Source organism: Manis pentadactyla, chromosome 10 (assembly GCF_030020395.1).
Source record: "Manis pentadactyla isolate mManPen7 chromosome 10, mManPen7.hap1, whole genome shotgun sequence".
Taxonomy (NCBI): Eukaryota; Metazoa; Chordata; class Mammalia; order Pholidota; family Manidae; genus Manis; species Manis pentadactyla.
Window position 1 is genome coordinate 125,115,082 of NC_080028.1, and position 21,605 is coordinate 125,136,686.

General features: G+C 54.3%; 1 protein-coding gene across 2 annotated transcripts in view; it reads right to left on the minus strand.

Moving 5' to 3' along the window:
- Positions 1–2,512: 2,512 nt before the first annotated feature.
- SEC14L5 (SEC14 like lipid binding 5) overlaps positions 2,513–21,605 on the minus strand; it is a 37,248-nt gene continuing 18,155 nt past the window's right edge. For both annotated transcript variants that reach the window (XM_057487629.1, XM_036931762.2), the window contains 11 exons: positions 21,400–21,592; positions 18,558–18,670; positions 16,924–17,113; positions 15,026–15,114; positions 14,871–14,941; positions 13,983–14,154; positions 11,303–11,437; positions 10,260–10,394; positions 9,541–9,768; positions 8,418–8,596; positions 2,513–6,247 (listed from right to left, as the gene is read on the minus strand). In XM_057487629.1, coding sequence (XP_057343612.1) covers positions 6,136–6,247; positions 8,418–8,596; positions 9,541–9,768; positions 10,260–10,394; positions 11,303–11,437; positions 13,983–14,154; positions 14,871–14,941; positions 15,026–15,114; positions 16,924–17,113; positions 18,558–18,670; positions 21,400–21,592 — 1,617 coding nt within the window. In that variant the 3' untranslated portion in view covers positions 2,513–6,135. The remainder of the gene's footprint in view (positions 6,248–8,417; positions 8,597–9,540; positions 9,769–10,259; positions 10,395–11,302; positions 11,438–13,982; positions 14,155–14,870; positions 14,942–15,025; positions 15,115–16,923; positions 17,114–18,557; positions 18,671–21,399; positions 21,593–21,605) is intronic.

Below are 21,605 nucleotides of genomic sequence, written 5' to 3' on the forward strand. Positions count from 1 at the left end.
TACAGCTCGGCTCCATGTGGTGTCTCCTCCTCCAGGCTGGCTCAGGCTTGGGATCCAGGTGGAGACAGGGATCCTAGAAGAGAAGCATGCTGAGGCCTTTTGAAGCCTCAGCTCAGAACTGGCATGACCTCATTTCCACCACGTTCTATCATGCAAAGTCCCTGGATTCAAGGGTGGACAGGCTCCACCCTTGATGAGAGGAGCTTCAGGGACATGGGGACAGGAGGCTAACTGAGCCCATCACTGCAGTCAGGCTTCTGGACTGCTTAACTAGCTTCACTTTAGGAAAAAGAATTAGGTTCAGAGAAGTGAAATTCCACTTCCGACAGCCTCCAAGGTCCCGCAGGGATGTCTGTGGGTCTGTGGGTCTGTCTCCCCCTGAAGATGGGGGGTAGGTAAGTTGACAGCCACTGTGCCAATCTGTGATGTGCCCTATAGGGTGTTATGTTTTGGTCCTACAGAGGGTGCCCCAGGCCCAAGTCTGGCAGTGCCCTTGGACGTGTCTGATCAAGTACCGGTGAGCCATGAGCCTGTAGCCCACTGTACTCAGGCCAAGCTGCTAAAAGTTCTGCCTCCTCACCCAGCCCCTGGGTTTGTGACGCAGATTGGAGGAAGGAGAGTGTAAGGCATGCACAGCGTGTCCCGGAGCTTGAGGACAGCCCCTTGTTCAAGGAACCAGGCAGATGCGTCAGGTTTTCATTCCTCCTTCCAGATGTGTAAATAACCGAGGTCACAGGTTCCTCCAGGGACCTGTGTTCAACTCCACCTGGAAGTTTCATTTTGTATTTTCCATTCTCTTAATGCACCAAGCAGCCCCTGCGCTGCTTTGATGTTTTGCTCACAGAGTCCAAGGGTAAGCGGTAGTGACGGGAGCCTGGACAAGCTCCCAGACGTCTTAGAATCCCTTAGGCGTATTCCAAGACACAGTTCTGGGGCCTGGCTGCAGGTCGGAATGTATTCCCCAGGAATGCTCTGTGACTGAAGACTCCCAGACCTGCCAAATCAGAATTTATGAGGCAGGGAGGTCCAGGATTTTATAAGGAGGACCCCTGGGGTACCTGAGGCAGTGTGCTATGGAGAACCCTTGTCCTGAAGGCATTGGACCTGGCTCCTGGCCTCGGGGGAGGAATCGGTCTGAGGGGGCCTCTGGGCCACAGGGGAGCCCTGGTGTGTCTGCCCTCTGGGCCCAAACCCCAGGGGCTTCCAGCGAGGCAGTTCTGCTCAGACAGACGTCAGCAGTGACCGTGGCTCAGACCTGGTCCCAGCTCACCCACCCCAGGGAGCTCTGCCCTAACGCCTGCCACACCCAGGAGTCAGCTGGCCGTCCCTTTGAGAGTCTGCACCCACAGCTCCAGAGAAACCCACGCAAAGTTAGGTAGGGAGTGAGTGTGCTGCGCCAGGGCAGGCCTGGGCCGCTTCCTCCCCCGCACTTGGCAGTGTTGGGCAGGGCCGGGAAACAAGCCGGTGTAGACAGGGGGCCCTGGTGCAGTCACACAAAGGAACCACACCTCCTGGGCTCCCCCAGGTGAGTCCTGGGCATCCTGCTCCAAAACAAGGGAGCCTTTTCAGAATCCCATGACGCATGTGGCCGCCAGCACCACTGCCCCAAGTCCCCAGGGAGCTCACAGGAAGGACAGGAGGCATCCTGGACAGAGCCCTCCCTCTCTCCTGATGCCAGGACTGTGGTCATCCACAGGCACTGTGCGGGGATGTGGAGAAAACCCCAGGAGACAAGGCAGATGAGCCTGGGAAAGACGGAGAGCAGGGCCTTCACCTCCACCTGGATGCCTGGCGAGCAGAATCCAGGGTCCCACCCTGAAGATTCCAGGCAGCGCTGTGTGGGCCCCTGGGATCTGCACTTAATACAACATAAAGGGCGCATATACCTGTTAAGGCCGGTGCACACAGGCAGTTGTTGAATGGTGTCCCTTCAGAATTTGTGTCCACCCAGAACCACAGACTGTAACCTTATTTGGAACTAGGGTCTTTGCAAATGTAATTAGTTAAGGATCTCAAAATCACAGAGATTTAGAGTGGGCCCTAAATCCACAACTGGTGTCCTTGTAGGAGGAGACACACGGAGGAGGTCATGGGGAAGACAGAGGCAGGCACTGGAGGATGTGGCCACTGGGCAAGGACACCTGGAGCCCCAGAAGCTGGAAGAGGCAGGAGGGACCCCCTAAAGCCTCAGGAGGGAACACAGCCCTGCAACACCTTGACCTCAGACTTCAGGCCTCCAGACTGTGAGACAATCAGTTTCTGTTGTTTTAAGCCACCAAGTTTGTGTCAATTTGTTGCATCAGTCCTGGGAAACTAATACAGTGTATCTGTGCTTTATTTTTTTTTAAAAATGTGATTTCTTTGCATCCCCCCGAGAACCAATTTGTGATCCCATAAGCGTGGTATTACCCTCGTTGAAAATGCTCTTGAGTCTTATCAACAACTGCTGAGTGATTTTTGAACAAGCCCAGGGAAACCTCCAGAGACTTAGGAAGTAGAGAATAGAGGTATATCCACATCTAAAATGTTTAATGTTTCTGGAGCAAATGATCAGGCAAATAAGAAACATCATGTTTTACTGGCTGGAACAAACCGCGTGGAAAAGAATCAAGACTATTCTCGTGGAACAATTCATTTTACATGGTAGGGGTGGGGGGAATTCCAGAGAGCACAGGGGAGGAAAAAAGTCTCAAACTGCCCTTATTTCAACCTGTGGACAGAACATTCTCTAGGTGGTTCAGGAAAGTACCACTCTTTAAGCAATGCTCTTTCCCCTGATCAGTGGATCTGCCCAGAAAACACAAGCAGGTTCTGAAAGGGAAAATCAGAGGGAAATAAGTCCCAGATGCATGTGGTGCTGAGCCGTCTGTCCTGTGAAAGCAGTGACAGGCATCTTCAGGAAGGAGTCTGGCGTCTTTGGGTGAGAAGCATAGAATAAAGCAACCACTGACTTGTATCACATGCTTTCTGTGAGCCGGGCAGTGGACACAGGCCTCATAGCCACTCATTTCATCCCACTACGACCCAATGAATGAGGTAGGCACTGCTATCCCCATTTTACAGATGGGGAAACTGAGGCACAGAGAGGCTAAGTTACCTGCTGCAGGTTACACAGCTACTGAAAGGAATGCTGAGGTTTGAACCCCACCCCACCTAAATTTGAAGGCCCAGGCTCCTAAATTCAGTGCCTGGAAAGGTCCTATTGCTAACGGGGTGTTTGTGTCCTGATCATAACAGGCTAACAAACCAGATGGGGAAAGACGGCAAGCCAAGGAGCTTCCAGCCCTGGGTCGGGAAATTTAGAAGGCAGGAGCTCAGCCGCCTGCCCTTGGATGTTTAATTCTAAGCCTCCCGAAGGTAGGAATGGCGTGCTTGATGCTGCCCGAGTGTGGCCCCAGAGACCTCCAGCAAGGGAGGAGACCTGCAGCGGACACCACCATGGCCACGGGTTGGGGTGCATCTGGAGGGAATGCTGGGAATAGAGACCCCAGCACCCTGGCCAGGAGTCCGCGAACAGAGCCAATCAGAGCCCTCCATGGGATTTGAGGTGAAGGGTGTCTCTCTCGGCCGTGGAGGCTGTAAGCCCTGTGGTTGTGGCTTGGGGCTGCTGGCAGCCACCTTTGCCACCAGGTGGAGGAGAGGACGAGGCCAGCGTGAGAAAAAGACGTGCAGCCAAGAGGCCTGGGTGGAGTTGAGGGGACAAACGTGAACCTGATAACTGGGCTCCTGGATCCAGCCATACCTGGAGCAAGCCCACCCCACCATCCCAGTTACAGGAGCCAGGGACTCCCTCTCACTGCTTCAGTCAGTCTCAGCGGGAGCTTTCCAGAGGGAGAAAGAGAGTGAGCTCTCAGGCCGCTCCCCGCTGCCGTTAAGGCTGGATGGCTGGTGGCAGACCAGACCTTTCTTTCTGGACTCAGCAAATCAGGTTCCAGTTGTCAAACACCAGTTATGACCTCCTCAAGAAAGGCTTCTCCATTCTTCCCTGGATGCTAGTCCTGGACAGCGAGTTAAGTGGGGAGTGCGAGGGCAGCTTACCCCAAAATGCTTCTAGGATAACACCTAGTTTTTAAAGGCAAGCAAGAAATTCATCTAAAGACAGTTGGAAATATTACAAATTGCCCAGTGACGCATGCCTGGTGACACGGGAGCAGTTCATTTGAGAAGTCTTCACTGTCCCTGTACTTCTCTCTCTTTCTCTCTCACACACACACGCACCCACACCCCTTGATAGAGGTTGCATTTTAGATTTGCTCCTATACCTGAGAAACAAACAGAAAGCCCGCAGCGGTGGATGAGGCTCCCTCCCCACAGGGAGAAGGATGTCCCTGAGAGGGATGGCGCCTTCCCTCTGCTCCAGGTTCTAGGCCGAGGCTGGTATGCAAGCAAGTCCTTGCTCTCCCTGCCCCATCATGCCGACCGAGCCTGCACCGAGGCGATGATCCCCGTGGCTGTAAACCCGCCCCCTGGGCAAGGACTGGTGACTCTGGCCAGAGGTGAGCTCAGTGGTAAGCAAGGCTCCGAGAGAGGAGGAACACTGAGCCCCTCGGCCCCAGCTTGGCCCCTGGAGCCGGGCAGTGAGGTCTGTCCCAGGCAGATAATGTGGGTGGTAACAGGGACTCCAGCTGGGCTGAGAAAGACGGGTGGGGCCCGGGTGGCCTCGCCCAGAGGCACAGCTGTGTCGCCGTGCCGCAGCGATAGTGGCCCCATTTCGCCAATACTCCAGGATGCCCAAGGAAAGCCGGAAGCCCTGATTTCTGTGTGAAATGCCCCAATTTTTAAATTCCTCTATAGGCAAAAAGATAAAAACAGTAAAGGCAGGCCCGATCAGACTGCAGGCTGCCATTATGGGACCTCTGGCCTGTTGTTTTTGTGGAGGCCCAGGAAAGGAGAGGAGAAACATCCTCAGGCCCTAAGGAGACCCAAAACCCTCCCATGCAGGAGCTCCAGGAACTCAAGAAAGTCTGTCAGTGTTAGAACTGGTTCTGGGGGTCAGATTTACCCCAGGGGGGATGCAACAAAGCGACACCTCCATCCCACACAGGAGTCGTGATGCCATGTCGGGATCCTGGGTCCAGCCTTAGCTGAATGAGACTCGGACTGGCCAGTCCATCCATCCACGAACGGTGACCCGTTCCGGTGCATCTCCATGACTCACAACCACAAAGTCATGAACAGCTCCCGGGAGACAAAGGAGCCTCTGAGGACCGTAAAGACAGCCGGGGCTACTTCATCACTGCCTGGAATTTAGCGGAAACCCTGGGCCTTCCCACCCTTTCAAGTCAGGGGTGGTCAAGGTTAGGGCTTCTCAGTCGAGTGCTGGGAAAACGGATTTGAAGTCCCGGTGGGTGCTCCCCACAGAGAGCCGAGCCTGGACTCATAACTGCTCGCCGTGCGCATCTTGGCACAGAGGGCATCGCTATGGAGCCAAATGCTGCAGTGAAGACCGTCATTTCTGCCTGCCCAGCATTCTTTCCCCCTTCCTCTAGCGGGATCCTCGTGCCCCTAGAGGCATCCCCCTTGTGCTTTTCAGACCAGGTGGGTGGCTCCAGGGACAAGCATGTGGTCTGGGCGAGCCAATCACAGCACCCCCTTCTCTGCACAGGGACTGGTCCAGATTATACACAAGACCCTGCTGACAGGTCAGTGTTCTCTGTTCCCCGTGGCAACCGTGATTGGTTCAGGGACCAGTGTTGGACCCAGGCAGGCTGATCAGCCTTAATTCTGGGAGGATGGCTGGAACTTTGGGAGACAAGTTCTTTTCTGCAGCTGAGCTTGGGGAAGACAGGCAGGGAACCTGATGGTGTCGGGGTTGCCTGGGTGGGGAAGGCACCTGAGGAGAGCACCCCAGGGAAAGCAGAGCTGCTTTGGGGGGTGGGGGACGGTGCTGAGCCCAATGACATCCCTGAGGCCTCCAGACCAGGCCGACCTGAAGGTGGTCCACCCGCTGCTTGATTTTTCACACAAGGCTCTGTCCTTGCAACCTCGAGAGTCCACCAGATGGATCATTGCCACTGGCCCCAGACACCCGGATTTGGCAGTGTTTGGACCCGGGCTGCAGCCCACAGGGTCCCAGCTTTGTAGATATTCACTGATGTGGGGGGAAAGCAGGTTGCCCCACAGGCTCAGTCCCAGCTATCTGGAGACAAGGGGGCTGCTGTAGGACTGGCCAGAGGAGGAGGAGGAGGTGGCCGCGCTGAGCTGGGAGAAGCCACTGGTGCAGGATTCCAGGCTGGACATGGAGCCCCTGGGGAGGAAGGGCACACGTTACCTCTGGTGGTGACATGGCCCTGGGGCCCTTCTGCAGCAGTGGAAAAGCTGTTGACGTTGCAAATGAGGCCCCAGGGCTCTTACCACCAGGCTGGTAACCACCCCAGCACAGAGGGCAAGTACAGAGGGAAAAGCAAGTGAAACCATGATAAGAAGTGAAGCTCCATCCATTTCCCTGCACCCTGGGCCCCCAGCACAGAGCCCTAACTGCCACAAACCACTCGGGGCTTCCCTGACCTGGAGGCCTAGCATGGACCAGAGGGCACCCCACAGCCTGGGGAGTTCCTGTCCCCATCTCCAGCCTCACCTCTGCCCCCTGTCAGCTCCTCTGCCCCCACCCCTGCTGTCTTGGGACCTTTGCGTGTCAGTGCCTGCGGCCAGCAGCACTTGACTCTCCTGCCTACTTTGTGTAGTTAACTCTCACTCCAAACTCCAGAGCTGCACCATCAGGGGGACTCTCTGAAATGCCTACATGTTCCACATCTGTGCTGTCCAGTGCGGTAGCCATAGGTGGCTACTGGGCACCTGAAATGTGGCTACTGACTGAGAGGCTGAATGTTTAATTTTACTTAACTCTGACAGCTCAACTTAAATTTCTGCATGTGCCTGGTGGCTCCCAGGTTGGACCATGTAGCTTGCGGGCCTGGCTGTCACGTGTGGCTGGGGGACTGCCGCACGGGCATCTCCCAGGCTCGTTAGGGCTGCACACTCAGAGCTGCACAACCAGAGTCTGCAGGCTGACCAACCCCCCAGGGTACCTGTGTGCACACCACCAGGATCTCCACTCCCATGTCACTTCCCAGATAGCTCCCCTGCGACTTCCACCCACCCCATGCCAGGACCCTTGCTCCGTGCTCTGACAGCACCCTGTGTTAAGACTTCTAGCACCTCCTGGTTATGTGACCCTGGCTGGAATACCTTCGAGGCATCCATCCTGCTCATAATTACCCAGGGATGGAATTATGTGCTCTCCTGTTCCGGGAGGGCAGACTCTGTCTGGTCGACCCAGGGCCCATCCCAGAGCTTGCCTACTGAGGGCAGCCAAGAAAAAGCCCTTGAACTGGTTTTCTTAGCAGGCTATTGAAGGTCAGGGCCATACTGACCAGACTGGGCTGGCCAAGCAGCGTCCAGCTCACCCCTCAGCTTCCAGCTGCCCTCCCAGAGGCAGCAGACCGCAGATGCCCGAGTCCACACCTCTTTATCCCTCTGGACCTACCTTACTCCCCCACACTGAGGCCCAGCGGCCAGAACAGGGTGCTTCCCCAAGAGGGGGGTCATCCGCCTTCCAGCTCACCGCAGGGCCTCTCTTTGGAAGAGGCATTAGCCCAGGATTTCTCGTGCAAGACTGCACGTGCCCCAGGATCCTCGGGGTTCTGCCCCACTATCCCACCGGACTTCAGAGGCCGATTGACTCCCTCCTACAGCCTCAATTTTGCTCCACAGTGAAGAATTTAAAGCATTATTTTTAGAAGGAAATTAACATACACCACAAAGCAAGATGCAAAATCACGTTCGTTCTTAAAAAATGCAAGGCTTTGAAGCTGCCTGCTCCATTTCCTCACCGCTGCTGCTGAGCACTTACTGTGTACCCCACTCAAGAGCAGCTTCGCCCAGCTGTGTCATCGTCATGACAACCCCCCGGTGGTCCCATTTAACAGAGGGGAGCCTGAGGCTCAGAGGGGCGAAGTGCTTTCCTGAGGTCCCACAGCTACCAGGAAGTGCTGGAGGTCGTAGCCACGACCCTTCCCTGTCCCTCTGAAAGCAACACCTGGGGTGAGTTGTCTGTGAGGCACTATTCTAGAATGTTCTATAACAGTCCCAACCCTGTTTTATGGAATTGTAGGAATGAAGGGAGGGCCAAATAGGAGAACCTCAGGCTGCCCTCCTCCACCCGCCAGCCAACCCGGTATGTGGGGCGTCTGTCCAGGTTGTCCTCTGAAGGGAAGGCTCTGCCGCCGAGGCAGAGTTTGGGCACTGGATTCAACCCTGTTTCTCACATACGTGCCGGACCACTGGCAAGTTAGCAGTACCGGTGCTGGGGCCCCAAAGGCAAGCGGGAGGTGGCTCCAAAGCCCCTAGTCCAGAAGGAAGGGCCCTCAGGAGGGCCGTGGGCCTGGTCTGGAGGGGAGTCCGGGGGGCCCTCCTACCTGAAGTCCTCAGACGCCAGCACCTCATAGTAGTAGAGGAGTTTGCACCTGGGCCCAGGGCTGTGCAGAGCCGTCAGGACATCCTCCATGCCCGGCAGGCTGCAGGCCACACTGCCGGGCAGCCTGTGCATTTGCCACTGGAGCAAGTAGACCCCGGGCCACCGGGTCACGTGGGATCCCTGAAACAGCAGCCACGCCTGAGGTTCCGGTCCCCCTGGGGACCAGCACCCCTCTCTAAATAATCCGCCAGAAGTCCTCCCTTTCAGGGCCTCCTGGTCATCCTCGCCCCCGCCCCACCTCCACTCTTACTCCTGAGTCCCCAGCAGCTGAGCACCTCCCTGGAATCTGGTGGGGTCCTGGCCAGGGGAGCTGTGAGGTTGCCAGGCAACAGAGGTGTGGTTTGCTTAGCCACCTAGCTTTGGTTCTCCTCAGGGGGATTTGCAAACGGGATCTGGAGGGGAATTTAGGCAGGAAGCTTGAAAGTGGTTAGTTTGTTAAGGGCTGAGGGATAGTGAGAAAGGAGGTGTTGTTATAAGAGCAACTTTGGGGAAGGGCTGGGATTTTCATGGGACCCTGAATGGGCTACACTGGTGTGTGATGTGCAAGACAGCCTGCTCGCTGCTCACCAAGCCCACAAACCTTCAGTGAGATCTGGGGAGGCTGTCACCGGGGCTTGCGTGTGGTGTGAGTGAGTGAGTGGGGGGACGGGGGCAGGTGTTGTTTGACTTGCAGGCACTGGCCTCATGGAGAAAGTGGGGGTCATGAGGGGCGGCTCCTGTTTCGGGGACACATCTGAGTTCTGTTCCTGGATCTACAGCCTGTCTGTCGGTCTGCATCAGGTCTGCATCAGCAGCCACCAGGAGAGGGTGAGGGATTCCAGGCCCACGCCCAGAGGTCTGGCGTGGAGCTGACCACCTGCATCTTTGGCAAGAGGCCAGGGGATTCTAAGGCTGGGGTCCCCAGGGTCCTGGATCTCCCAGATCTTTCTCCCCCACTATCCCACAGGATTTCAGAGGCCAAGGACCAGGTCCCGTCTGTCCACTGCTGTGCCCCCTGAAAACTGGCACACAGTGGACGCTCAATCTGGTGTGATGAATGAATAAATGAACCAAGGGACTCAAACCTGAATGCTCTCCCCTTCCCGGCACACGAGGGGGACCTCCACGCGGCTGTAATCCACGCCTAGGACCCAGCCTTTGTCCATCAGCTGCCCACCAGCCCTGGCCCCAGGCTCCCGGAGCCCTGGCTTGGGCACCTGCTTGGTGTGGTACAGGCTGAACACCACGTCCCCACGAAGAATGTCAAAGTCCCAGGTGATGACTGACTCCCCCTCGGGAATCTCCACTGCGACCTGGGAGGGACAAGCAAGGCCTGAGAGTCTGGTCTGGAATCCCACAGGGGTGGGGACCGGGGATGGGGAATCAGCCGAGGTGGGTGCTGTGGGTGATCCCCCAGGTCTCCACCCCCCACTGAGGCACCCAGCCACCCCAGTCCAAGAACCGCTCTGCACAGACGGCCCTCCTCCCTCTGAAATGCCTGAGAGGTTCCCACTCGGCCTCGGAGGGTGACCCACAGCCAGGGACTGACTGATGAGGGCACAAAAGGCCGGCCCGTCCTGACACCTCTACAGTCAGTGCCCCATGGGTCAGGCTGGGCTGGACCTTGGCAGAAACCGCCACTTTGCTTAGATCCTTCCCCTGCCTCTCCTTACAGGTTCTTCCTGAGAGCTCACCCTCGACAAATCGCTGGCACCAGAACCCTTGTCTCAGGCTCTGCTTCAGGGGACCCTGACCTAAGATGACACCCCAGCCCAGTGGGCGCTCCCCGGCTAGGTCCCAGCACCTCGTGGGGGGCCCCTCGGAGCACGCTGGCCGACTGGTACGTCTCCCTCCACTGCCGCAGCTGGTCTGTGTGCTCCTGCTCCTCCTCCGTCAGATAGAGGGACTTGGGGACGAGCCCACCTTCAGGGACATTACACTGGAGACAGAGACAAAAGCGACAGGTCAGGCCCCAGCCAGGCCTGACTGACCACAGGAAGGTGCTCTCTGATCCCCTGAAACCTCACAACAGCAACTCCTTAATGAGCTGGGTACCAGGCTTCCTGACCCCACCTAATCCCCAGGACCACCAATACAGTAGGAACTATTGTTATCTCCATTTCACAGAGGAGGAAAACAGAGGCTTAGAGAGGTCAGGCCACTTGTCCGAGATCACACAGCAGAGAGTGGCTAAGCCAGGGCACAAGCCCATGTTTATCAGGCCTCCAGGCTCATGTCCTTTACCACTCTGCTAGTCTTGCAGGCCCGCTTGCTAAACATAAATCATGTTTACTTATTTCTAGTGGGGAAAACAGGCAAGCTTGGCAAAATTCCTGGAAAACATCTTTTTTAGTCCAGAAGTCATCCAAGCTCACCATTTGGTATCTTTGTTGGAGAGGAGAGAGGGGCCTGCCCTCCAGGGACAGGTGAGATAAGACAGCTGGGATGCAGGGTCACCCCAGGGAGAGGCAATAAAAGGAGTCTGGGGCCATCTCCCCTTGAAGCAGTCAGCCAGTCATCCCACACCATGTGGTTGCGGGCTGGGGATAAGTCCCTTTGGGTAAACCGGCGCTGGGGTCCAGGCCCCTGGGACGTTTGAGTCACCTCACCCTGTGGCAAGCCGAAGGCATAAAGCCGGCAGGTGAACTCTGACCACTGCGTAGCAATGTCCTGAGTGGGGAATACCAGAGGGGGGTAAAGCTCGGACTGGTCTGGGGGCTAAAACAAGCCTCCCCAGGTCATAGCCCACACAGGGCCCTGCCAGCCTCCTCTGACCCCTGCAGCCCCACCCCAGCAATGCCCAGCTCCTCCGAGGCCACAGCCCAGGGCCGGCCACTGGGGTCTCACCACACACTCCCCCCCGAGGAAGTCGGGGATCACGTCTTTATCCAGGTAGTCCACGAGGCCTCCGGGGCCCTGGTAATTGCTGCCGCTGTAGATGAGGAACTTCTGCCTGGTGTTCTCGTTGATGAAGGGGCTGATCTGAAAGGGGGGAGAGACAAAATAGAAAGCTTTGAGGTTCTTTATTGAGGTGTAATTCACATAACAGGATTAACCATTTCAAAGTGGATGATTCCGTGACGTTTAGTTCATTCACTGTGTTGTGCAACCATCCCTTCTAACTCCAAGGCGTTTTCATCTGCCCAGAAGGAAACCCCACGCCTGCGAGCAGTCAGTCCCCATTCCTCTGTCCCCACAGCCCCTAGAAATGGACGCTCTGCTTTCTGTCTCTCTAGACTTGCCTGTTCTGGATATTTCATAGAAATGGAATGTGCCCTTTTGTGTCTGGCTTCTTTCACTTCACATGATGTTTTCAAGGTTCATCCGCGTTGTGGCGTGAATGAGTGCTCATTCCTTTTCATGGCTGAATAGGTTTCCATTGTATGGGTGGCCCTGTTTCCTTTACACCGAATGGAAAGATTCCAACACCAGGCTCTCAGCTGCATATTGATCGGCTCTTCATGGCGCCCCTGAAGCTGGCATGGTGCTGACTCAATAAGTCATTGAAGGAAGGAAGGAGGCACTTGGCATGGCAGGGCACAAGCCAGGCCATGCCACAGACAGAAGATGGATAGGGACCTGGGAATCCCACGTGTGTGCATCACTCGCCTTCAGCCCCTACCCTGGGAGGCAGTCTCCTGAAGGCCTTGGCAACCTGGCCCCCACCCCGCCCCTGTTCTAGCTCCCACGGGGCTCCAGTAACAACACCAGCCCCTCTTCTTGTCCCTCCAGCCCTCGGGTGTCAAGGCATACTGCAGTGGCTAGTCCCTGGGGCTTCTCCATCCTGCCCGCACCTCTGCAAGAGTTCCTTGGGTTGCACCCCCATTTGAGCCATCAGGGTGAATCCTGCTTCCAGCCAGGACCCCAACTGACTGGCTCCCACCCCCACCCAGTATACATCTTAGGAAATAGCCAAACAGCAAAAGACATTAATTTTCATGAATGTCAGGATATTTTAGGATAAAAAGCTTCACTATTTAGCCCCTGTATCCCAGCCCAACCCCAACGGAGTCTTGAAGTAGCCATGGAAGCCAGAGAACTTTGTGCCCCAGAAGTCTGGTCACATCCTCTCCTGCCAACAGTCCCCCCATGGCCCCATACTGCCCTAGGTCAAGGTCCCATCTTCACCACAGCCTGGACTTGGCAGGTGCCGGTCCCTGAGCACCACCCAGCCCCCTCTGGGACCACCGGCCCTTTTCTTCCTTCCTGCGCCAACCACCCTGGACTGGTTTGTCAGCTCCTCAGAAGCATCTCATGCTGCCTGCCTCCAGGCCTGTGCCCTGTGGTGCAGGTCTCCTGCCCCACCCTCCCTCCATGGGTCCCCTCCTTCCTCAGGACCTTGCCTGGTTCCCTGTGTCCCCAGTGTCATCCTGCCTGGCTCAGTCTCTCCGAGAACCCTGGGCGTCCTAATGCTCTGTCACGGGGAACCACGAAGCACCACAAAGCTTTCTCTCTCCCCAGCCCCATGACAGTGGCTGGGTGGGTGTTCGCTGCAAACCCCCAGGGCCTGGAAAGGTGCTTGGCACATGGTAGGTGTTTTTCACTCTCGCATCTCTATCCTGATTGAACCTCTACCGATGACAGTGCTTCTCGGGCATTTCTGGGCACTGAGTAACGTCCTGACCGGGCCTGCAGGATGAGGGGGCCTGCCAGTGCGCTGGCCTGAGGACCAGCAGCAAGGCCTCAGGGCAGCAATTTCCAGCTGCAAGTGATGGTTTCAACTGTTAATGGTTATGAGACCAGTTCAGCTCATGGTGACTAGCGTGTTTTTAATGGAATGGAAGAGAAGAGAAAGAAATGAAGGCGAAGGCGTTGTAGGCAATTAAGGTACCACGACTTGTGGATCTCGTTTCAGGAGTGTGTGTGTATGTGTGTGTCAGGTTGCAACGTAAAAGCGTATTTCTTCCTGAGGGTCATGGGCAAAAGTTTTCAAATCGCTATCACACAGGATCACAATACTCCTCGGCACCAGCTCACAGGAGTCCCAGGAGCCTCTACAGTTCTGAGTGGGACTCTAGCATCCAAGCAGGATACTGGACATGTAAAATGTGGTCCATCCATACAACAGAGTATTACCTAGACATGAATGAGTGGAGTACTGATACATGGTACAACGTGGATAAACCTGAAATCGTGATGCCAACTGACAGAAATCTGATGCAAAAGCCTCCTGTTGTGTGATTCCATTTAGATGAAATATTTAGAACAGGCAAATCCATAGAGACTAAAGGTAGATGAGCCAGGAGCCAGGGGATGGGGAGGGAATGACTGCTCATGGGTTTGGGGTTTCCCTTTGGGGTGCTGAAAAATGCTCTAGAATGCGACGGCTGCACAACTCTGAGAATATACTAAAAACCACTGAATTCTGCACTTTGAAAGGGTGAACTTTATGGTATATGAGTTACATCTCAATAAAGCTGTTATTTAGAGGACATGACACGGGACAACCAGGCCAGGCAGCTCACAGAGGGAACCCCCCCATCTCAGCCTCCGTGGGGAGGGGCCTGGCTCAGGCTCCTGCTCTTACCAGTGTCCAGAGCACGGGGAAGACGCGGGGGGCCCGCACAATGAGCAGCCGGCCCAGGGTCTCAGGATAATTGTCCTCAACCACCTCAATCATGCGCAGCAGAGCCTTCACCCCCGGCCTCCACAAGTGCCTCATGTTGAGACCCTCCAGGTCCACCAGGCAGGTCCAGGAGCTGCAGCAGAGACAGGCCTTCTCAGTCCGCCTTGCTCCGCCACCCCCCAGGGCCCCCAACGCCCTCTGCAGGGACCTGGGGGCCAACAGACAGGGATGGACAGAGAGGCTCGGTGAGGCAGGGCTGGGAGCAGAAGGGGCAGGGGATGCTCGTGGGTCCTGCCACCCTGTGGTAAGGAAGTCCAGAGCATGGACTCCGAGCTGAGCCCCCAGACTCGGGTGTCACCCCCACACGAGAGCTGTGCAACGTGGGTGCAGCCTCCTTGGGACAGCGACAGAGAGAGAAGCAGCCCCATTGCCAGTGACTGTTGGGATTCGGTGAGGCAGGAAGCACGAAGCTAACACGAGGGCAAGCGTGCGGCCCACCCTGAGTAAAAGCCGGTCCTTCCTGCCAACTGTTGGAAAGATGCTGACTACTAAATACAGCATAAGCGCTGAGAGCGCACAGCCAGCATCAGGTGGCCCGGGCTCAGAGCCCGGCTCTGCCGCGCACTACTCGGCAGCCGTGGGTGAGCAGCGCTGCTCTGAGCCTCGGCGCCCCCTCCATGAAAAACAGGGCCACTAAGGGTCCCTGCCTCATAGGATCATAGTAAGAATTAAGTGAGGACGTTTGTGTAAAGCTCCACAGATGCTGCTGAGCCCAACCTCCATGCCCAGGGACCCCTGGCTGCTTTTACTCTTTGGGGGGAATGGCTCCCTGCCAGCTGGGGGCCTTACCTGATGGGACGGCCAAACTGTTTTGTGTTCCCCTCACACCTCTTCTGTCCTTCCTCATTGAGGGAAAGGACCTGAAAGGTAGAGAATGTGCTGGCAAACATGCCCTCGGCTGCCCACCTGCAGGCAGCCCTGGGGGCTCGGGGACCCCGACTCACGTGCTGCAGCAGCGCCTCCTCCCCCACGGCCTTCATCAAACCTTTGGTGTCCATGTGGCCCAGGCGCAGGATGTAGAGGGGCCGACCATCTTTGCAGGCAGGGCCAAGCAAAGAGAGGGGATGTTATTTAGGGGAGAAGGCAGGTCGAGCTGCCTCATGGGAAAGGAGGTGCCAGGCTGTGCTCACCACGGGCCCGACCTGTCCACTTATTTGTTAATATCCTACCTGCTTCCAAGCTGGGTGGGCACCAACCATGACAAAAGAAACAGCGCCTATAAATATGATTTTACACCATAGAGGAAACTGGGTAAAGGGCACACAGGAACTCTATGACTTTAGCAACTTTCCAGAAAACCCAGAATACTCTAAAATTTAAAGTTTACTCTTAAAAAATATGTCAAAAGGAGATATGAATCATGTAATGTGGTGTGGAGAGAGGGGACAAAAGTTGGCTTAGCTTTCTCCCAGCCAAAGCAGAAAGGAGCATCAGGCGACACTGAACCACTGTCTCTAGGGAACATATGGGGCTAGGTTCCTGCAAACCTCTGCTCATGACATTCTTGTCAGCCATTGTCAGCCAATCAATACATAACCTTGTTTTAGGTGTGCTTTTTTATAAGGCCGCCTTAATTTGTAGATGCTGTTGATTCAGCCAGGAGCACCTTCCCCTCATGCCTGAATGAAGCTTCTCTAACACACATTTTCTCTGCAAGGCACATCCCAGCCTTCTTGCACTGAGTGACACCAGACAGCACTTTAGCACTAGGCTCAGGAGCCGTTTTCTAACAGCAAAATCTCCAACAGAAAGCACAAAAAATGTAAACAAATGCAGCACTAGGCTGCCATAAGGCCCCTTGTTTACAGTATGACCTGAAATAAGAAGGCAGAGGACATTCTTCTCGACCTCAGCTGGGGACATGCAGGTCGGGAGATTCAGATTCCTTGCCACTCTGCACATGTCCGTGAGCAAGCTTTAAAGGACCCTGAGCATTAAATTGGGGGTTACAAGTAACTTTTAGTAGGCAAATTCAAAAACAGAGAATCCATGGATAATAGGGATCAGCTGTATATTAAAAGAAAGTGTGCCAACCAATCCTTCAACAGAGTCAAGCACTTGCCCTCATCAGTACATAAGATATTTTCCATAAGGACATTGAAAAGCATAATAGGCACTGGCTTCAATAGCTATTTAATAAAAAGTTCAGAGCAGATATTTGTGGGGAATGGAGTAGTGTCCCTCCAAAATCCATGCCCACCCAGAACCTCAGAATGTGACCTCATTTGGAAACAGGGTCTCTGCAGATGTCATTAGTTAAGGATCTCAAGTGAAATCATACCGGATCAGTGTGAGCCCTAAATCAGGTGACCTGGATCTTTATAAGAAAAGGAGAGGCCACGGCAGGATGCACAGTGGGAGACAGACGGCAGACACCAGAGTGACAGGGCCACAGCCAAGGAGAGCCCGAGGCCACCAAAAACTGGAGGAGGCAAGGATTCTCCCCCGGCGCCTGCAGGGGGCTCACGGCCTTGCTGACACCTTGATTTTGTATCTAGCCTCCAGAAGAGTGGGCAAATACATTTCTTTTGCTTTAAACCACCCAGGTTGTGGTCGTTGGCTGCGGCAGCCCCAGGTCACTAACGCAGCGTCCCTGCAGCCATTGTGTGTAGGATCACAGTGATGAAAAGTAAGGGTGGGCTAACCCAGCCCCATGGAGAGACATCTCAGCTCAAGCCCAAAGGTCCATCCCAGCCCTGCCTTGTTCACAGCAGGGTTATCCCCTCAAAGGCATCTCCAGATGCCCAGAAGAGTCCAAAGGAAAATCAGACACGAGCATGAAAAGTGGCATTCCGAGCACATCCGTTGGCGACCCCAGTGTGAGGTGGGGAAAGGGACATACCTATGTCGTGGTAGTGCCAGCCCCCCGCATAGAACTCCTCCAGGAGGGCGGGCGGTCGCCAGGTCTGGAGGAGGAGGTCCACCTGGTGCTGCCTCCGCCAGCTCAGGGACTGGCGCAGCATCTCCCGGGCCCTGTCCAGGTGGAAATCGCGAGCCCGCAGGAACCGAAGGATGTGCTCATCTTTGGGAATCTGAGAGAAGAGGAAGGAGAAAGCCCCATAGACTGCTATTCCCTAACCCAGTAGCTGAAATTTTGGAAAATGAGCCTCCTGTCTTGTCTGCAAAATATTTAGCTGGGAAAGGACCTTAGTCAACGGCAGAGCAGTGCAGGGGCGGCTGTATGTCTATGATCCTTGGCTGCCTGACATTCCTCCCTCCTCGGGCTTGAAACAGCATCTCTCCTGGGGACCACTTTTCCTCCTCACTCCCCAACACCGATCGTGTCACGGCATCAGGAGTGGACACAGTCCACGCCAGGCCAGTCAGTGCCTTTAGACAACTTTAAATCAGAAGGAGGGGACGTGAACCCATTCCTCTATGAAGGCAAAGGTGAACCCAAAGCTGTGAGCAGCCTTGGCCCCAAATTCAACAAGGAGGTGTGTTGAGGGGATGAAGCAGAAATAAACCAATACAAGAGTATGGGGTCCTGACAGCATTAAGCCCCCTGTGCTGGACTGAATAGTGTCCCCACAGATTCATGGCCACCCCGAACCTCAGAATGTGATCCTGTTTGGAAACAGGGTCTTTGCAGGTGAGATTAGTAAAGATGACGTCACAGTGGATCAGAGCAGGCCCTACCCCACCGCCCGTGTCCTTATTAGAGGGACGTTCAGGCACAGACACAGCACATACAGAGGGAAGAAGGCTGTGTGAAGCACACACAGAGATTAACGTGATGCATCTACAAGCCCAGGACAGCTGGCAGCCACCAGAAGCCAGGAGGCTGGCAGGCGCCCTCCCTCAGGCCCTCCAGAAGGAACCAACCCTGCCAACGGTTTGGGAGCCAGGTTTCTGGCCTCCAGACGGTGGGAAAAAGTTTCTGTAGTTTTAAGCCATGCAGCTTGTGGTCTTTTGTTTCAGCAGCCCTAAGAAACTAATACGTCCCTCTTAACAATTTGTTATATGAGCCATTAAGTGTCCCCCCTTATTTTTTGCCTTGTTAATTCAAGCTGCTTTCCTGCCACCCATAACCCAAAGAGTCTAATTAATATACCGAGTTGACAAGTTAAGACCCCACCAGCGATCATTCCTTCCCCAGAGCAAATATGGACAAAGGGAAAGCCACCTCTGGAGGCTTTGGGGCTGTCACAGCTGGCGGGGGAGAAGAGCTCCTGGGTGGGGGCCAGGGACGCTGCCCGGCACTCTGCAGTGCACAGGACGGCCGCCTGTAAACAACGGTCTGGCCTCAAACGTCAGCAGTGCCATGGAGGAGAAGCCTGCTACTGTGACATGCACAGCAGGCATTACAGACAGCTGAGACTGCATGTCATAAAAAAAAGAAGGCAAAGGTAAGTGTCCAGTGTCACTAATTACAGGCTTTCTGACCTGGCCCTGGCCTTCCCTGCCCCGGTACCTGAATGCAGGGAGGTCACGGAATGCGCATCTGCTCCGGTAAGCCCCCCACCCTGCACCCACCTTGCCTTTGTGGGTCTCCTGCACCCAGTGCCGCAGCTGGACCAGGCAGCTCTCCTGCATGGGCGTGAGGTGGCCCAGGCACCTCTCAATGTAGTCCGCGTCCAGCTTGTCCCCTGGAGGAGGGAAGGGGGGTCAGGACAAGAGGGAGGCGGCACATCTCTTCACCACGTAGTCCACCCTTCCCAGAACCCTCACCTTCCTGGTGGCCTCAGATCTGAAACAAAGTTCCAAGCCACACAGTGGCCCTTTCACCAAACAGCCTTTCACCAAACAGCCACATGGGCTCCAGGTCCTGTACAATCTTTCAACCCATTTCCAGCAAGCCTGGATCTCACAGTGGCAAGTGATTTGTCCCTTTTGACCCCCGGAAATCAAGATAATTCCCGCCCTCTGAAGAGTATTAACAATACGAGCTGATGTTTACTGACACGCAGCATCTCACTGAGTTCTCCCAAAGCCCCTGTGAGATGGGCATCACACTTCAGAGAAGACAAAACTGAGGCCAAGAGAGGATAAGTAACGTGGGTGTAGTGTGAATGAATAAATGGGTGTAGTGTGCCCAGTATAAAGGCAGGCGGTAAATACCAGGTCCTTTTGCCTCCCCACCTCCCGGCCCCTTTGTGGGGCTCAAGGCTTTTAGGAGACAGAGCCCTGACCCCAGGAGCTCCATGGGTCATTCCCACCGTTCAATCCCATTTCACACAGTCGGGCTGTTCAGAGTCAGCTTCTGCCAGTCTTTAGAGGCTGGCCTCCAACCTGAGGCCCTGTCAGCTGCGCTGAACTGTTAGGTGGCATATGACGGTGTGATGAGGCATCTTGGCATGTTAGCGTCTCAGCAGTGGGTGGAGGCGTTCCATGAAGAACAGCGTCCCCATGGGCATAGCCCATTCTTTATGTGCAGATGGCACAACAGGAAGGCAAATGGCCTGTGTGCACACACAGGAGCAGGACCCAGTGGTTCCCTCCAAGACAAAACATCCCACGCTGGTGGTCATGCCAGCTGCACCAGTAGACATCTGGGTAAACAGAGGCAGGAGAGATCCTGGTGGGGTGGGATACCATCCAGACCCCGCAACACCTCAGAGTGGTCAGACGCAGAGATGCTGGAGATGAGGAGGAGGGGGTGAGGGAGAAAACACAATGGAGGCAGGAGATACCAGCATCCTTCCGGCTGCCAGGCAGCTGTGAAGGCCCCTTTCTCCTCCCGAGCACAAAGGCTGTGATTCAGAGCAGGCTGGAAGGGGCATGTCTCTGCCCAACCCTGCCGATGGACAGCCCAGGCCCAGAAGGAAGGAAAGGCCTCGTGCAAAACGAGGAGGGCACAAGGCATGATCCAAGGAGTGTGTGCACAGGAAGAGACAGAAGTTTTCATTTTTAAAACATTTTAAAAGTGCATGTACAGCAGCAGCCTGCTAACACACATGGTGCAAGACAAATGTATTTTGGATGAATGAATTTTGTTCTACCTAACCACAGCCCCAGAAGTATTACTTGTTACATGGCATATCTCCAAGAAAGGCAGTGGCCCCAAAGGAAAAACTGAATTATCATGAGCACAGGTGCACATGGTTAAAACTGGGTTCATGGGGAAGGTACACTTCTGTATCTTAGGGTTTTTGTTTTCTTCTTTAACATTACATTGTGAAGATTTTCCATGTCAATGAAAGTCTTAAATATGACAAAGAGCTAACTGCCTTAATATACAAAGAGTTCTTACAAAGCAATAAAAAATTGATGTGTAAATAGGAAAATAGACAGAAAATAGAAAACAGGCAAGAACAGAGATTCACAAAAAAGCAAAACAGAGTCACTAAATGTGGAAGAACAATACTTGACCTCACTCATAAAGACAGACGTGTTCACTAATCTACAGTGGTCACTTTGCCTTTCACAGAAGTTTGAAACATTTAATAATATCTTGTAGGGAGCCAGGGTAAAGTCAGGAGTAGACACAACTACTCGCCTTGATGGAACATTGAATAATACAACCTCTTTGTGGGCCTAACTGGTAAATCTACCAAAAGTTTAGTTGCATATAACCTTTGACCCAGCAATTCAACTTTCATTTTATACTTTGTATATACTCATAAAAATATTAAAAAGACCTTGAATACCAAGATGTACCACATTATTTATACTTTTAAAAAAATGGAAACAACCTAAATGTCCATCAATAAGGCACTAGCTCAATAAGCTAATTTAAAATAATCATCAATACATGTTTAGTAATAAGTTATGGTGCAGCCAGACCATGAAATACTGTGAAGTGCTGAGATAAATGCACTGATTATAGAAAGTTGTTCAAGCAACAGTAGTGAAAAAAAAGCAACAGAGCAAATAGAATGTATACCATGCTCACATTTGCTCACCATAAGTTATACATGAATGTATGCATGTATATACCTATGTGTGTATGTACATATATAGACCTAGGTAGCTTCAGGAAATATAAACACAAAACTATTGCCTCTAGGGAGAAAAAGGACTCTTGCTATTTACATCTTATGATAAGTTTGAGGTTTTTCTCTACCATGATCATGCATTATTCATATAATTAAAAATTAGTAGAAATACCAGAGAAAAGGCCAGCCTTGAGACACCAGATCAGGTGAACTCCTGACCTAGACATAAAGCAGTCCTGGCCCTTGGACCTGAGCAGAGGGCAAAGCAGCCAGAAGAGGGAGGAAGCTGTTGTTCCAGGACCCGGGCCTGCCCCCAACAGGGCCCACGGGAATTCTCCACTGAGTTAGCAAACCCCAGGCAGGATTCCTAGGACTTGGGAAGGGGGCCCGGGTGCCGAGGTCACAGACCTGGCTGGCTGGCCTCAGCCACAGAGACCTACCTTCCATACTGACAGTCTCCAGAACAGGGCCCGGGCTGCTGCTGGGCCCAACCACCTCCAGGGACCCCGGATCCCTCGGCCCAGCCTGGGAGCGGGCGTCCTCCTCTCGGACTCGGGCAGGAGTCCACCGAGGTATGTGAGAGAGGCCCTGAGAGATGAGCTCATTCAGGTAATGCTCGATCACCTCCTTTCCCTAGGAGCCAGAG